At 43.3% G+C, this 16,996-nt stretch overlaps 2 protein-coding genes and 3 long non-coding RNA genes across 6 annotated transcripts; 3 read left to right on the forward strand and 2 right to left on the reverse strand.

Moving 5' to 3' along the window:
• Nucleotides 1-1,782: 1,782 nt before the first annotated feature.
• LOC139532338 (receptor expression-enhancing protein 6-like) lies at nt 1,783-6,542 on the reverse strand. 2 transcript variants are annotated; one of them, XM_071329803.1, is made up of 6 exons: nt 6,413-6,542; nt 6,137-6,301; nt 3,605-3,698; nt 3,334-3,472; nt 3,071-3,239; nt 1,783-2,705 (listed from the first exon to the last, which is right to left on the reverse strand). In XM_071329803.1, the coding sequence occupies exons 2-6, from the start codon at nt 6,252-6,254 to the stop codon at nt 2,668-2,670; spliced, it is 558 nt and encodes a 185-aa protein (XP_071185904.1). In that variant the 5' UTR covers nt 6,255-6,301; nt 6,413-6,542; the 3' UTR covers nt 1,783-2,667. The 2 variants fall into 2 exon arrangements, with proteins under 2 accessions (XP_071185904.1, XP_071185905.1); XM_071329804.1 differs by having other exon boundaries at nt 6,137-6,512.
• Nucleotides 6,543-7,188: 646 nt separating this feature from the next.
• On the forward strand, nt 7,189-9,895 carry LOC139532949 (uncharacterized). The gene is made up of 2 exons (XM_071331094.1): nt 7,189-8,441; nt 8,536-9,895. Exons 1-2 carry the CDS (start codon nt 7,948-7,950, stop codon nt 8,903-8,905), a joined length of 864 nt encoding a protein of 287 aa, XP_071187195.1. The 5' UTR covers nt 7,189-7,947; the 3' UTR covers nt 8,906-9,895.
• Nucleotides 9,896-12,043: 2,148 nt separating this feature from the next.
• On the forward strand, nt 12,044-13,790 carry LOC139532345 (uncharacterized). Its single transcript, XR_011666548.1, has 2 exons — nt 12,044-12,193; nt 12,371-13,790. It is a non-coding gene; the product is annotated as an uncharacterized lncRNA (long non-coding RNA).
• LOC139532340 (uncharacterized) lies at nt 13,460-15,699 on the reverse strand. The gene is made up of 2 exons (XR_011666543.1): nt 15,034-15,699; nt 13,460-14,045 (listed from the first exon to the last, which is right to left on the reverse strand). It is a non-coding gene; the product is annotated as an uncharacterized lncRNA (long non-coding RNA).
• On the forward strand, nt 15,684-16,587 carry LOC139532342 (uncharacterized). Its single transcript, XR_011666545.1, has 2 exons — nt 15,684-15,824; nt 15,991-16,587. It is a non-coding gene; the product is annotated as an uncharacterized lncRNA (long non-coding RNA).
• Nucleotides 16,588-16,996: the final 409 nt, after the last annotated feature.

Here is a 16,996-nt window from a genome sequence, read left to right on the forward strand (position 1 = left end):
AATTAACAGCAAAATATGTTTTGGCAGTAAACTGTAGCAAATGACCCTTCTAGCTGCGTCCCACTGTCCCTCCATAGCCGCAGGAAGTAGGGGTGCTGAAGGTGCTCCCCACTTATTTATAGCCTATAGCTTATATTTTGCAGTTAAACAAAAAGTGCTGCTTAGCCTACTGCATGATCAGTCCCAACCAAAAGGCCTATTGCTTTTTTATTTGCTAAAGGCAGTTTCAAATTAAAGTCAGCTGTCAGATTTGGGTACCGTTAGTAAAGGCTTTCATGGGCCAGCTAGAGGTGGATGTTTAAACCAGAGCCCATTCAACTGTGTTACCTGATTCTCCTGCGGCGCCAACTGCTTGGGTAGAGTCATCATCCACAGCCATACGCAAAGTTCATTAAACTAAAATGTAGATCCTAGGGCACCATCTCGGCATTAAACATTCCAAGAATCACATTCTGAGTGGACATTGGCATGGAGTGTGTGGTGTTTGCAGCACCCCAGGACCAGGTCACTAGGACTGGAACCCTGTACATTTGTAAATTTCTTGTCTGTATCCTTGCTTCCCTAACTTTCTGCCTCTCTCACCATCCCCCGCTTAGGCAGCCACCAGCCTGTGAGCCCAACATCTACCTGGCCCAGGATCCAACCACCAGTCCACACACTGACCCGCCCACCAGACCCCTCTGATCCATCCGCTCCAATGTCCTACCCTGCGATCACTCCACCAATCCTCCTGGCTGTCACTCCTGCCCTACTGAACTCCCTAATGTTTTACTGCTGTCTTAACCCCATGTATTTCCCTGTAGCCCACTCTGTCTTGTCCCTTCATGTTGTGTCAATGTACACTTTGTATGTCTGCAGTTTCTGTTTTTGATTTATTTGCCATTTGTTTTACTTCTATATTATAATTTGTTTGTAAAGCGTATTAAGACATGTTTAAATGCACTTTAAATAAATACTGATTTGATCTGCATCTCTCCAGGACCAGGGCTGGAACTAAAGCCTGTACTGCCTGTAAAGGGTGTTTGTCTCCCTCTGTCAGTGACTTAGAGTACTGCAAGGCCTACACACCACAGTCCCCCAGGGAAACTCAAGACCACACGTATGCGTGGACAGCAAAGGCAGTCTCCAGAGTAAAGGAACAGCTGGTGAGAAAAGCCTCAGGGAGGAAGGGAGAGAGACAGTAGGGGATGAGCTAGACATGCAATGCTCTGCGATCACCCCCACAGTCTGGCCTCTATGGTTTGATTAAAGGAAGTGCATTTATAGACTTTTGCCAGGTTCACACATTACTACACAAAACACAGAGAGAAAACACCACACGCACAGTCCCTGGAACAGTGAGCATGTGTGGCCATTATCAGTCTGTCTGTCAGTCAGACATTACACTCCCAGCATGGACACAAGAGCCATCCCATTCAGACTCCTCTGAGCGTGAACATTCACTAAAACACATCCCGGATGATTTCACTTCCTGTATACCAGTAAATGTATTGAGCACAGGTCAACAGGGCATATCAACGTCTTAGTGCAGGACTATTCCACGCCAGCCTTCATATATGCAGTACTGCTGGTTTTCCTTTCTCTTTGGTAGTTAAATTAATTGAATTGCCAGATTCCTCTGACAGGGAGTATTCCATAAAGTAGGATCAATGAGTTATCTAACTTCCTAAATAGTCTGAAATAAATTCATATTTCAGAATTTCTAAAGAATTGAGAAAGGCATGGTGTAACAGACTCCAGTTGTGGAAAAGTGTGAACAACGGAGAACAGACGGCACATTACTCAAGTTCCAGTTTGATTTATTAAAGATAATGAGAATAGAGACCGTACTAAACAAATACTTCCCAGTTCAGTTGACATACATAAATAATCATTTTGTTCAGACAGGGTGATGGAGTAAAAATCTTTGGCACAGATCTGCAGACATTGCGGAGACATGCTACTGTATGCACTAATTACAAGAGACTGAAATAACATGGCTACCTTGTAGGAAATGACCCAGCTCAGAATGGCTCTATCCCAAACATACCCCGAGACTCTACTCCCTAGACACCTCCATTAGCCCCTACCCCCTGGTACCGTGTTTCCCAATCCATTATTATGGGGCCATTTTTGTTCTAGCCCAGCACTAACCCACCTGATTTAACAAGCTAATTTATCACAGAGTCTGACTTATTGGATCTGGTGTGTTAGTGCTGGGGTAGGTCAAAGGCTAAGGGTGGATTTGTGAGTCCACTGATTCACAGACATCTACAGCACATGGGTTTCCTGACAATAGGCTACAGATTACATTAAGACATTCGCATTGTTTAGAGGTCAGCTGGATTGTGTGGTGGCTACCCTAAGCTTCTGGTTGCATTCCAACCGGTCTTTAAAAACAGTCCCGCTGCGCCGATGATCAGATGCTACAACGCCTGGATTACGGGAAACTCATCATATAACATTGATACATGCGACTGATAAAAGACCGACTAGAAAGCAGAAAATACCCTCGAGTGAAAAAACAAACAAGTCCCCTTTCTGTGTGCTGCAGGGTGGTCACCGGCCACTGATCACGTGACAGGGTCCATTAACATCCTTCATGGGACATCACACACTCTGTTGTGTGATTATGTGTGTTTATTGGAGTCGAGGCGTCTTCGAGGCTTGTGGTCATACATCGGTCTGTCACTGGTTCTTGTCATGCTTGAGGGCCTGGTTGACAGCTGGAAAAAAACATGACAATAAAAACATGAGTTATTAGTTTGACTGACAGATCTGGTGACAGTGTGTGTATAGCTCGATTTACATTGCGGAGATGCGGGATAACTGAGTATCGTACTTTACATGTGAATTAGAGTTCCGAGCAGTCCGACTGCTTCAGATGCCTGTTCTGAAGCAGTCAGATTCTCCCGGATAATTTTTTAGCCCGACGTGCGATCACTTTACATTTGAACACACCATGGGTGACAATTACTCTACCGGTATAATTTGTGTCGGCCGTGTTGGGGAAGAACTGAGGTGTCGGGAGCTGGGCCTGTTGTTTCCGCATCTCCACAATAGACATCTAACTTGTGGGTCTGTGTCTCACCTTCTTTAGTGACAGTATCAGCAATGTTCTTGGCCTTATCACTCAGGTTGTTGACGACATTGTCCAGGGTGGCCTGGTGTCTGAGGAACACGGGACGGACCACACGGGAGTAGAGAATAGCAGAACCGTTCCATGTCACTGGAGCCATACACCACACCAGGAACAAACACTATGGGAGAGAGGGATTGAGAGAGAGCGGGAGATTCTATGATGTTTTGGCCTCCTGTATATTGAATGTCTCACACACACACACACATACACACCTTGCCAGCATAGTAGAAGGGGAACCAGGAGAGGAAGATGTCGGAGAAAGCCTCAGCGATACTGAAGAATCCGTAAACCACCCAGTAGGTCAACCACTGAGTGTCATCGTCTTTCTTCTTACTCTCTATGGCCTTGATTCTGATTGGACAACAGGACAAGTGATGAATAGAACTAAATAATTAACATACATCATGTTTAACCCTTCACCTGGAGCATTTGATGTGAGCATGACGACACCACTTTTTAGATATGTTTTGAGGTGCTACTTACGAGAGGTACGCTGGGTAGACAAAGCCAATCAGGTTACAGAGGAGAGAGGCTCCATAGCCAAACAACAGATACAGACTGATCAGAGAGACCACACCTATAGACAGAGAGATTCATACCAGATACTGTCAATCTGGAAACATTTCAAAGCATCTTCATATCATGATACATCATCTCTGTGTCTGTGTGTGTTAGAGCAGGATGTTGGATGAATAAACAGGACAAGGCTTCGTGTGAAACTCAGTTCAAAACACTGACATTCACACATTCAATGTTGATGTACATAAGACATCTAGTGTAACCATGTGGAATATGAACCATGGAACAGGAGTGAGATTCCACAGATACTGGTCCGCTCTAACCTAAACCAACAAACTAGCAACTACATTAACCTACAGCCGTGAACTTCACCATCTGTCAAATGTGTGAAGGGTTAATTTACCCTTCACACATTTCAGTCAACATATGTACAATGGATTCCCATGTAAAAAAAAAAAAAAACTAGGCTCAATCTGAGTTTTAGAGCTGGACAGAGATGGAGAGAAGCAGCTGCTGCCTGCTATTGTAACCCTAGCTAGCAGGTAATCAGCTTTTGTTTGGTTTAGCTCCTGTTTGCATAAGGAAATCATTTAGACATATGGCACCAGGCTTTTCCTCTGCAGGTTATAGTCCAATACACCAATCAATACACCTCATGATCTTCAAGACTGATGACTAGTTTCAGTTATGGCAGAAGGCTATATATGGTCACAAAACTATGATTTGGAAAAGCAACACTGGGCACATCAAAATTATTCTCAAATGTGTCAATGGTGTTTTGGTAAAATTCCTGATTTGGAGTGCATCAAGTGTTGGTCATCCACAAACATGCAGGTACTCCCCACATATGGCCCGGGACGCTACAGACTTAATCAAAAATCCATTCCCCCATAACAGACAAATCAGAACAGAGACTGTTTGAATACCTTGCTATAAGAGTCCTTCATTGCCATGCTGCTTGAAGTAGCCAAGTCGCAGAGTAAAGAGGGTTACATAGGCAGACCTGTCAACCTTGGGAATTTCCCTGAGCCCTAGTTTGGACATGACAATAGTCCTAGGCACCATTAATATAGTGACTAACCAGTGCCTTCCCCTTCCTCCACCCAACAGCTTAGAATGGCCAGTGGACACCATGTCTGAATGCTCGGTGATGTGATCAGAGTCCCTCCACAGGCAGCGGTAGAGCAGACAGAGTCCCGCCACAGGCAGCGGTAGAGCAGACAGAGTCCCTCCACAGGCAGCGGTAGAGCAGACAGAGTCCCGCCACAGGCAGCGGTAGAGCAGACAGAGTCCCGCCACAGGCAGCGGTAGAGCAGACAGAGTCCCTCCACAGGCAGCGGTAGAGCAGACAGAGTCCCGCCACAGGCAGCGGTAGAGCAGACAGAGTCCCTCCACAGGCAGCGGTAGAGCAGACAGAGTCCCTCTCTGACGTTGATGGAAGACTAATAGGCTGGGGTTCCTTCTCCAGAAGAAGAGCTAAGCTACACAGTATAGACTACAGGCAACTTCTCCTCCCGGTACTGAACACACATTGGCCGCAGAGAATTTCACACCAGACGTTAAAGTACTTCACTTCATACTTGACCAGACCAAGGCGCGCACACACACACCTCTAAGGTATATTGTCTTATATACTCTCTTTATTGCATATTAGGTACAGTTAGTTCAGTAGTCAACAGAAATTTCATCTCCGTCCAATGTAAAATTATGTTGTTGCTCTCAGGACATGTCCATAAACATCAGCACTGGCTATTGTGCGTGTCAATAATACCTCAAAAAGGACAATATTACGACAGCAACAGAACTAGCCCGGTCCCAGATCTGTTCGTGCTCTTGTCAACTCCATTGTTGTCAATGTCAACAATGAGTGAATGAGTAGGCATTATGGCACAACTCAACTGAAGGAGCACAACTCAACTGAAGGAGCACAACTCAACTGAAGACAGCAGGTCACCTTAAAAATGTGCCATCTCAACATAGCAGTTGGTATTTCTGTAGGAGGTATAAATACACCCCTTGGCTAGGGACCATCTAACAGTGGATTAACTGCAATCTAGGCCATCTCCGACCTTTGCCATTTCAAATGAGTGTCGTAAAATCATATTGTAGGCAGCCTAGGCCTACAACTAATGGCGATCAGCTAATGGGGATCCATAAATAAATACAAACAGTCACGTTAAAACAATATTTGGTCTGGTGACACCGTTTGTTTTCTATGGTTTGTTTGTGTTAGGCCTAACTGGGCTAGACTGCGTTACTGTTTATCAGCTGCAACTGTTGCTGGTAGGCTAGTTAGTTAATGTGACATGTCAGCAAAATAACTGTCATATGTTCCCGACCTTGCCAAACCAGCCAACGTTGCATAACGAGAAAGTAACCACAAGTGGCTAGACTAGAGGGGGAAGTTACAACGTTTCAACATTGACATAGAGCAGCATTACAACCAAGCAACTGGCAAAGTCCTACATTGCAAGTGGATTTAATATTAACTATTACCTGAAGCGATATATTTCTTCTGTATCCCAGTTTTCTCCTCCATCGTAGCTAGGAGATCTGTCACAAAGTTATTTTCATTCAACAAAGCCTCATAGCGGTTATGAAGTTGGGCAAACATTGTTGTAGTGGCGCCGTGTTGAACTTGTTGATTTTTGGATGCGTAGCCTACACAAACACAAATCCAATCAAAATGTTACGGTCAATAAACAAGCGAAAAACGTTAAAGTATTTCATATGTTTAAAGTTTAACACAACGAATTATCCGTGCGCGCCTACAAGCTGTTGGGCATATGGTTCCAGGCAAAGCAAACGAGCGAGAGGGAGGACTTTAATTAAGGTACAACCAATCAGAAAACGATTTTGTTGCTACCTAGTTGAAGCAACAGGTGATGAAAGTCAATTTTTATTGCCTGCAGTAAAGTTCAGTTAACCATTATGCTACAGTACTAATATCTGGTGAGTGGTGGCGTTTATACGTTTCTGTCATTGTTAGTGCCATGTGTTTTGGTCTACCATGCTACGTGACCTAGATTTTAACATTTATTTTAAGCCTGTTCCATAAGTTAGAATTAGTCCAAAAATGAAAGCAATTGTTTGAGGATGGTGCTGGACCATATCGCATAAAAATAAATCTCGATGAAACATCTTTAAAGAAAGGTTAAAATCCAGGTCATGTGACATGATTGTCCAAAACACAGGGCCCTAGTCCTTGCACATCTATCTAGTTATTTATGCCAAGAAGCAGTAAAAGAGCTTGCAGGCCCTGTCTGTAATTCTACCAACAGCTGACGCTGAACCTGCCACTACTTGACAAATAACTATTCTCTGTCTGAACTGAACTTCAGCATGACGCCATTTTAGCACAAGAGGGCGCCATCAACCTGCAAATATGAGAATCAAATAAAATCAAACTTTATTTGTCACATGCGCCAAATACAACATGGTAGACTTAACCGTGAAATGCTTACTTACAAGCCCTTAAGCCTTAACAGTGCAGTTCAATAAAAGTTAAGAAAATATTTACCAAGTATACTAAAATTAAAAGTAATAATAAAAAAGTAACGCAATAAGAGTAACAATAATGAGGTGATATACAGGGGGCACCGGTACAGAGTCAGTGTGCAGGGGTACAGGTTAGTTGAGGTCATTTGTACATGTAGGTGGGGGTGAAGTGACTGCATAGATAATAAACAGCGAGTAGCAGCAGTGTACAAAAGGGAGGGGGGGGGGGGGTCAATGTAAATGGTCATCACTATACAGTAGTTAGTAAGGCTCCAGTTAGGCTAGGCATCACTACTCATTTGTGCAGTCTGTTGGATCCTGGCTATTAACATTTGAGGAATGGTATACCAGCGGGAGGTTCATCCTAAAATGAAATACAATTTGGGCTCAGCTTGACACAACACTTTGGATGTAATATATAATGTCTGACACATTTTTTTATTTGGTGGTGAACCTACCCTTTAATACATTATTTAGTTATCCTCCTATAGTTGACCCCTAGAATGGAATGACTCACAGCTAACAGCAAAATAACAGATATACAAGTTATCTCTCTGTCACCTCTCAATCTGTCTGTCTCCTCTCTTTCACACCCAGCAGGTGTGCGTTTGCCCATAGAGTGGTGTTTTGCATAGCTGTTGAGCCTCACTGCTCCTTACACTAAGACTGCAGTGCTATCATTGTTGTGTCCAGTCAGTCTTCTTAGAGCCACAGATGATGAAGATGCTGATCATGCTGGGGTTCCTCCTGACTCCTGACAGCATCTCATTGTGGTCTACTGGTTTTAATGGGCTTCTATATGTTTGCACATGGAACACGATTCCAATGCCTTTATTTGGATTATTGTGACTACTCAAAGCGAATTATTCACTGTTTCCAGTTCAGAGTCATTTGCACAATGTGTCCTGAATCAAGCTGATGAATCAAAGTCTTCTTTTCTGGGAGAGAGTGTGTCTATCAGTGCTGTTGCAAGTTCAACTGGTATTGATGATGACATGAGCTGGTACCTGCAGAAACCTGGACAGGCTCCTAAACTCCTCATCTATACAGTAAAAACCCTTCAGTCTGGAACACCATCTAGATTCAGTGGCAGTAGACCAGGTACTGAGTACACTCTTACAATCACTGATGTCCAAGCTGAAGATGCAGGAGATTACTATGGTATGGGTCATTTTGGCAGCCCAGAGCGTTTCACACAGTCATTTAGAGTCGTACAAAACCTCCCTCAGTCAGACTGTACAGAAACAACGGCAACCATGACTTTGATCACCATCTTCATCTGGACACTGAACTCTTACAAATGAAAAATGACATATTGTTGAGTACCTTTTGAATTGGCTCCCAATTAATAACTGTACCTGCATACAATATTATGAAATATAAATGATCTGTTATTTTTACTCGTTGATGAATTTATATTTTTCCTCTTCAGGATCCAGAGGTCAGTTGACTGTGACTCAGCCTCCTGTAGTGACATTTTCTCCAGGAGACCCCGTCACTCTGACCTGTACAACCAAACCTAAAGTGCACAAGTGGGATGATGGAGATGAGGGTGCATTCTGGTATCAACAGAGACCTAGAGATGCTCCCAAACTCCTTATAAGATATGCAAAGACACGGCTAGATGGGATTCCTGCTAGATTCAGTGGCAGTGGGTCTGAGAGTGACTTCACTCTGACCATCAGTGGAGTCCAGGCTGAAGATGCAGCAGTTTACTACTGTCAGAGTTTCCACTATCTCAACAGTAAAAATATCTTCACACAGTGATTTAGAGCAGTACAAAAACCTCCTCTACAACATTACACACATCACTTGTCATTGAACACAGAACTAAGGGCCTTGTTATACGACATCAACGAGTATAACCACTTTACTAACTCACAGAAACAATGGTTACAAACTAGTTTCATAACTCTTCCAACCTCCCATGGGCTGTGAAACAGAAACTTAGATTTCCAAGGCCCCTCTTCCAGAATAGAGCAGTACACTCCCCAGATGCTCCCCATCCTCAACATGAAACCAGTACTAGACCAGAGGAGGTTGGCCAGTGGACATCAGCCATACTGGAGGAGGCTAAAAGTTCAACATCATAGGTCAGATGTCACTCACAGGTAATTTCGTAGGTCAGTTCGCTAATATTGTGTCTTGTGGACAGGAAGAGGTTGGGCATCGGACGTCAGTCAGACTGGTAAAGGTCAAAGATCAAAAGGTCAGAGGTCAGTTCCCCAGGGAAGAGAGTCAGTCCAACCCCAACATGCCACCAGACTGCCTGTCACTTTATTGTAATCAGCTTTAAGTTTTATTGCCAAAGAGAATATTTGACAAAGTTCTAAGGTCAAAGTTTACATCTCTAGTGCCCACTAGAATGGCATGAGGAAGGATTAGATAGCTAGTGATGTACAGCTGAAGATTCATCATGATTTCCTCAGGAATCAGCACCGAGACAGAATCATCATGATTTCCTCAGGAAACAGCACTGAGCAAGTTTCATCATGAATATATCAGGAATCAGCACTGAGCCAGATGGAAGTCCTTCTTCCCAGTCTAGAATACTTCCAAGGTCACTGACAGGTCAGCCAGTGGCAAAGGTCAACAGTTTCAGAGTCACATGCTCAGAAACACACACAATCTCCTAATGCCTCCACCAGTACCTGTCCTGTACCGCACTGGGGCATCTCCCAGACCTAATCCTGAGTAAGCTAGACTGGACATCAGTCAGTGGATAGCATTCACCTCCAGGTGATATGTCTGACCTAGCAAGGTCATAGGTCATATATGAAAGGTTGCACCTTGCCTCTATGCCAGTAAGTTTAGGGCATTACAGCACATTACCATTCCTAATATTACTGTCTGAAGCGATGTATTTTCTCTGTATCCCAGTTTTCTCTTCCATCGTAGCTAGGAGATCTGTCACAACATTATTTTCATTAAATAAAGCCTCATAGCTCATAGCTCATAGCGATACTGTTCTGTCATTGCACACCTATCTAGATATGAATGTCGAAAAGCGATAAAACAGCTTGCAGACTCAGTCTGTAGTTCCACCAACAGCTGAACCTGAGGCTGTTTGACTAATAACTCTTTATTTTCTGTCTGAACCACAGACTTAGATAGATCACGTCGTTATTGTATCTGTCCCATTATGGCGTCTGTGAGAGCACAGGCAGTGCCATTGAAGTCGTCCAACTTCTTCTACTACTTCTACTGGTAAACAAACTGAAATTGTACATTCCGCCACCTGACTGTGTTGTTTGAACAGCTATGATGCCGATTTACTGCAACATGCAGTAATGGAATGTTTCCTCATGAGCATAATTCATTGGCTGATTTCTCCTAATGACCTGGATGGAATGATGTGATCATTGCTTAACCCATAGGAAGTCCCACCCAGTTGACTACTTCAAAATGGTGGAATCACTCAATGGCAATGTCCATGCAAACATGGTTATATCCATCTGAGGCCTCGATCACTCTTTATGGTCTGAACTGAACTTCAGCATGATGCCATTTTGTTCATTATAGAATTGTCAAAGACTCCAGTCACTCGGCCTCCGGAGTGGCACAGTGGTCTACGGCACTGCATCGCAGTGCTTGCTATGCAACTAGAGATTCTGGGTTCGAGTCCAGACTCTGCCGCAGCTGGCCGCGACCGGGAGACCCATGGGGCGGCGCACAATTGGCCCAGCGTCGTCCGGACCTTCGCCCCTCCCGAGTCTGTATGGGAGTGACAGCAATGAGACAAGACTGTAACTACCAATTGGATACCACAAAAATTAAAAAATAAATAAAAGACTTCAGTCACTCAAGTCATGACTGTTCTCTCTGCTACCGCACGGCAATCGGTACCAGAGCGGTTCAAGTCTAGGACCAAAAGGCTCCTTAACAGCTTCTACGCACAAGCCATAAGACTGCTGAACAATTCATCAAATGGCCACCCGGACTGTTTGCATTGACCCCCACCCCCCTTAGTTTTTGCACTGCTGCTATTCGCTGTTTATTATCTATGCATAGTCACTTTACCCCAACCTACAAATACAAATTACCTCGCCTAACCTGTACTCCTGTGCATTGACTTGGTACCGGTACCCCCTCTATATAGCCTCATTATTGTTATTTTATTGTCTTACTTGTCATTTTTGTAATTGTTTTACTTTAGTTTATTCAGTAAATCTTTTGTAAACTCGATTTTCTTAAAATTGCGTTGTTGGTTTAGGGCTTGTAAGTAAGCATTTCATGGTAAGGTCTACCTACACCTGTTGTATTCCGCGCATGTGACAAATAACATTTGATTTGAAAGCTCTAGCATTGAATGAATACACTTACATGTAACTCAATACAGTGTTGGTTCTGGTCAGTCCCTGGATGGGAGACCATATGCTGCTGGAAGTGGTGTTGGAGGGCCAGTAGGAGGCACTCTTTCCTCTGGTCTAAAAATATCCCAATGCCCCAGGGCAGTGATTGGGGACACGGCCCTGTGTAGGGTGCTGTCTTTCGGATGGGACGTTAAATGGGTGTCCTGACTCTCTGAGGTCATTAAAGATCCCATGGCACTTATTGTAAGAGTAGGGGTGTTAATCCCGGTGTCCTGGCTAAATTCCCAATCTGGCCCTCAAACCATCATGGTCACCTAATAAACCCCAGTTTGCAATTGGCTCATTCATCCCCCTCCTCTCCCCTGTAACTATTCCCCAGGCCGTTGGTGTAAATGAGAATGTGTTCTCAATCAACTTACCTGTTAAAATAACTGATAAATATATATATTTTTTAAATACTATGGTAAATTCCAGGCCTTCCACAGATTTAGGTCAGCTATTTCCTTCCATGTTTAATATTATTGTGTTGCATGAACAGTTTCATCATCTGTCCTGAGGTAGGGTATTTCCATAGAGGAGGTGATTTGCATTGGCAGCTCATGCTTCAGTGCTCTGGGAGTGTTTATAACCCTGTGAGTTTCAAACTGCAGGACTGAGATCTGTCCTGTTGTCTTTTCAGAGCCACAGATGATGATGATGAAGATGATATCACTGCTGACCATTCTGGGGTTCCTGACTCAGGGTGAGAAAGTCTGCTCTCTGACCTTTCTGAACTGCCGTCTTCAGAGAGCATCTGTTAAGAGAGACGTTTTGAGAACAGGAGTTTGAGAAGCCTCTATGATACTGCTTGTACATGGTGCGAGAAAACAGTTATTTTATTTACGATTATTATGACTTATTCTCCACCTCTCATTTCCAGAATCATCTGGGGCTGGAGTTGTGACTCAGTCTCCTACTGCCAAGTCTGTTAGTCTGTGAGAGACTGTGTATCTGAGCTGCACAGCCAGTAAAGGGGTGGATGATGACCTGAGCTGGTACCTGCAGAAACCTGGACAGTCCCCTCAACTCCTCTTCTATAAAATAAGTCAACGTCAGTCTGAAACTCCTGGTCATTTCAGTAGCAGTGGATCTGAACCAGATTTTACTCTGACCATCAGTGAAGTCCAGGCTGAAGATGTAGGACATTACTACTGCATGGGTGTGTACACTGATGGGAGGACACAGTGATTTAGAGTCATACAAAAACCTCCCTCAGTCAGACTGCACAGAGACTGTACTGTTGCAGCTGGGACCTACTGCAGGTGTTGAGGAGCAACAGACTATGACATTAAACACTGGTTCACTGAACACAGACTTAAGATCCTCACACAGCGTTAGACAGTCCCACACCAGGACAATGTTACTCTGGTTACTCATGACAGGATCATAGTTCACCCAACCACCTCCTCTACACAACCATAACCCTTACATCACATCCATATAGAAACCACAACTTTACTACCACACCATTGACCTTCAGCTCTGGAATGTTCAGATAGAAATACATTGGGTAGAACAGACATCATTATCTGTCAAAAAGAACATTGAGTGTTAAAGTCTTTAATCTTCTAAATTTTCACCTCAAAGAATGCAGCCTTGATTTGCATGGTCAGAGTGGGATGGTTTGGCTGCTCCCAGAATAGAGAAGTTCTGTCCCCAGGGGGTCAGACAGACATACAGACAGAGAGACAGAGAGACAGACAGACAGACAGACAGACAGACAGACAGACAGACAGACAGACAGACAGACAGACAGACAGACAGACAGACAGACAGACAGACAGACAGACAGACAGACAGACAGACAGAAACAGAAGAACACACATACAACAACATTCAGTACAAGACAGATGACATATCTTACTCTCATTTAGAGGAGGAATATAGTTATGATAAAGACTATGATCTAGCTGTAGTTACATTTCCATTTGTTGTCACAGTAAATAAATGAGTCAACTAATCCATCATGTTATTTTCAAATCCAACTTTATTAGAACTGAGACAAACAGCAACATCACAGTAACAGTGTGAGTACAGAACACATAGAAGTCTCCTGTACTCTATACAATACACATTACTACCCAGACTGTGGTCTCCCCAGCAGTACTAGAGTTTACTCAGTACACTACTCTAACACACTACTACTGCTCCAACCAGGCCACAGACCAGACCAGAGCCTCGTCTACTCCTGCTTCCCCAGACAGAGCTCCTGTTGTGGGCCTCCTCCACTAGGCCCTAGACCAGACACTGGCTCCTGCGAAGAGGGGAGGCCTGGGTGTGTTGGAAGTGGGAGACCCTGCAGGTGTAGAGCTCTCCCTGCTCCCAGCCTGCCTTGCTCAGGGTCAGGGTGCTGCTGCGTCTGTAAAGGCCTTCCTTCTCTTCTTCTGGACTGGTCACGACCCCCTGTGTCACCTCCAGCCCATCCACCTCCCAGCTCACCAGCGCCCCCTGAGGGGAGTAGTCAGTCAGCAGGCAGGCCAGTGAGGCAGAGCCCCCAGAGAGCTGCTCAGAGGAGGGGGGGAGCAGAGACACCGTGGGACTGACAGTAGGACCAGCTGGAGAGGAGAGAACGTTTTAATGTTACATTCCAGAGGAGAGAGAAATAGAGTGTTCAATAAAATACATAACTTATTAAGGTTCACAGAGAACACAACACCACACAACATCAATTGCATAAATGCACAATAAAATACATCACTGTTGCTGATTTTTTATTTAGCCATGTATTTTCACAGACTGTGAAATATCTTTGCTGTAAAAGGGACAAGGACCCAATTCATCAAGTGATCTTATCGCCCAATATCACTTCTAAATGCAGATATTAAGTAATTTTATACTCTGCTGTTCAAACAACAACAAAACAACCAACCCCACCAGTGTTTTTGGTAAACAGCTGAGGGATGGAACTGGAGAACTGTAACCTCTCTCAAATTCATAGACAGAGCTATGGATGCAAGGACTGACCATCCATAAACTACAAATTATAATTTCAACCATGTTTTGAGGCTATATAGTGTTTGTTTAAAATTACATTGTTCACAAACAATTTAGAAAACATGATTCTATTTTACTTTCTGATAAGAGTATGGCAGTTGAACTAAGCTCATGAGGCAAGTAAAATCAATGGGTATATATAATTAATTTAAAAGGCCCAAAATGTATGTAGCAATCGCAGATTGCCCATTTAAAGTCGCTCCAGTTTACAATAATATCCGACAATAAAAGGGACCAGAACATTTTCTGTTATACAAAAAAATATTCTCTGTGTAATTCACGTGTCATAACAGTGAACTTAACCTGATTAAAGCTCTTTAAATAAAAAATGTGTTTCTTTTGTATAACTTGTTCAAAGACAGGTTGCTTGGCTGCACAACTGAAAGTCTCCCACAGACGGTAGCTAACATTTTGCATTCTAAACCCTCCATTCTAAAATAAATACTAACATTGGGGTTTCCTTTAGAAAGTTTGAGTCTTAAAATGTCTGGTGTTCAGTATTTCTATTTTCTGTCGTGTTTTGTAAGTAGTAAAGGAAAAAACACTTACTTTTCAGCAGCAGTTTGGTCCCTCCACCGAACGTGTACCACAGTGATACAGTCTAGTTAAGACGCCGTACAAAAACCTCCTTCACACAAGAGTGAGCTCACCCTGCACTAACAGAACCACTCATATAGCTCCACACAGCTTTGTAGAGCTTTACTATACTCATAAAGCATTACACATCTTTACATACAATTACAGTATTTTACACTCTTAATATAGGAAATATTATAGCAAGTAATACTCATGTTTTATCATTTTACATTTGAGTCATTTAGCAGACACTCTTATCCAGAGCATCTCTGTGCATTCATCTTAATATAACTAGGTGAGACAACCACAATAATTAAGCACTTTATGTACCTATATAGCATACTCTGATTAATGAAGTCTCTGATTTGAGTCTCTTTAAAGTCTCTTCACCCAAACTCACTGCAAAATGTTTTTTCATCCAATGATGTCATATGTTATCAGATTACATATGGGCAGAGTGAGACATTGTCATTTGCAACAAATATCAATATTGACAATTGTGCCATTTTACTGTCAACAACAAAAATATGAAGCAATTCACATGATTATTATTAACAGTTTCATCATCTGTCCTGAGGAAGGGTATTTCCATAGAGGAGGTGATTTGCATTGGCAGCTCATGCTTCAGTTCTCTGGGAGTGTTTATAACCCTGTGAGTTTCAGACTGCAGGACTGAGATCTGTCCTTCAACACAACAGAAACCACGACAACCATGACTCTGATCACCATCTTCATCTGGACACTGGTCTGCTGCTGCCTCAAAGGTCTGTTGTTTTCTAACTCTTACAATGGCAAAAGGACATATTGTTGAGTGCCTTGTATAATCATTGAAATGGATCATAATTAATAAATGTCTCTGCATAAAATATTATGAAATATAAATAATATCCTTTTTATACTCGTTGATCAATTAATATTTTTCCTCTTCAGGATCCAGAGGTCAGGTGACTGTGACTCAGCCTCCTGTAGTGACATTTTCTACAGGAGACCCCGTCACTCTGACCTGTAGAACCAACACTAAAGTGTACAAATGGGATGGTGGAGAGGAGGGTGCGTACTGGTATCTACAGAGACCTGGAGAAGCTCCCAAACTCCTGATAAAAAACGTAAAGACACGGCTAGATGGGATTCCTGCTAGATTCAGTGGCAGTGGGTCTGAGAGTGACTTCACTCTGACCATCAGTGGAGTCCAGGCTGAAGATGCAGCAGTTTACTACTGTAAGAGTTTCCACTATCTCAACAGTATAAATATCTTCACACAGTGATTTAGAGCCGTACAAAAACCTCCTGCTCGAAATACACACATCATTGGTCCACTGGACACAGAACTAATGGTCTTGTTATATGACATCACCAAGTACAACCACTTTACTAACTCAGAAATAATGGTTACAAACTAGTTTCATAACCCTCCCAACCTCCCATGTCTACAAATGTCCATCCTTTTAGAAAGATACAGGTGAAATAGTCCCATTGAGGATGAATAATCCATATCATGTCAACATATAATCATGTGTGAAGCAAAAAGGTTTGTATGCCTCAATGCTTGGTTGACCAACCAGACACACGCAGCTGGTCAACACATCCGTAGAGCAGTATTGGGTGTGTAAGTGCATGACTGTAAGTGACAGAGAGAGAGCCCTGTGAAACAGAAACTTAGATTTGCATGGCCCCTCTCACAGAACAGAGAAGTCCCCAGATGTTCCCCCATCCTTAACACGACACCAGCGCTAGACCAGAGGAGGTCAAAGATCAAAGTCAGAGGTTAGATGTCAGTCACAGGTCATTTTATAGGTCACTGCACTAATCTTGTGTGGTGTGCACAGGAAGAGGTTGGACACAGGTCATCAGCCAGACTGGTAAAGGTCAAAGATTAAAAAGTCAGAGGTCAGTTCCCCAGGGAAGAAAATCAGTCCAACCCCAACATGCCACCAGA

Source organism: Salvelinus alpinus, chromosome 10 (assembly GCF_045679555.1).
Source record: "Salvelinus alpinus chromosome 10, SLU_Salpinus.1, whole genome shotgun sequence".
NCBI lineage: Eukaryota > Metazoa > Chordata > Actinopteri > Salmoniformes > Salmonidae > Salvelinus > Salvelinus alpinus.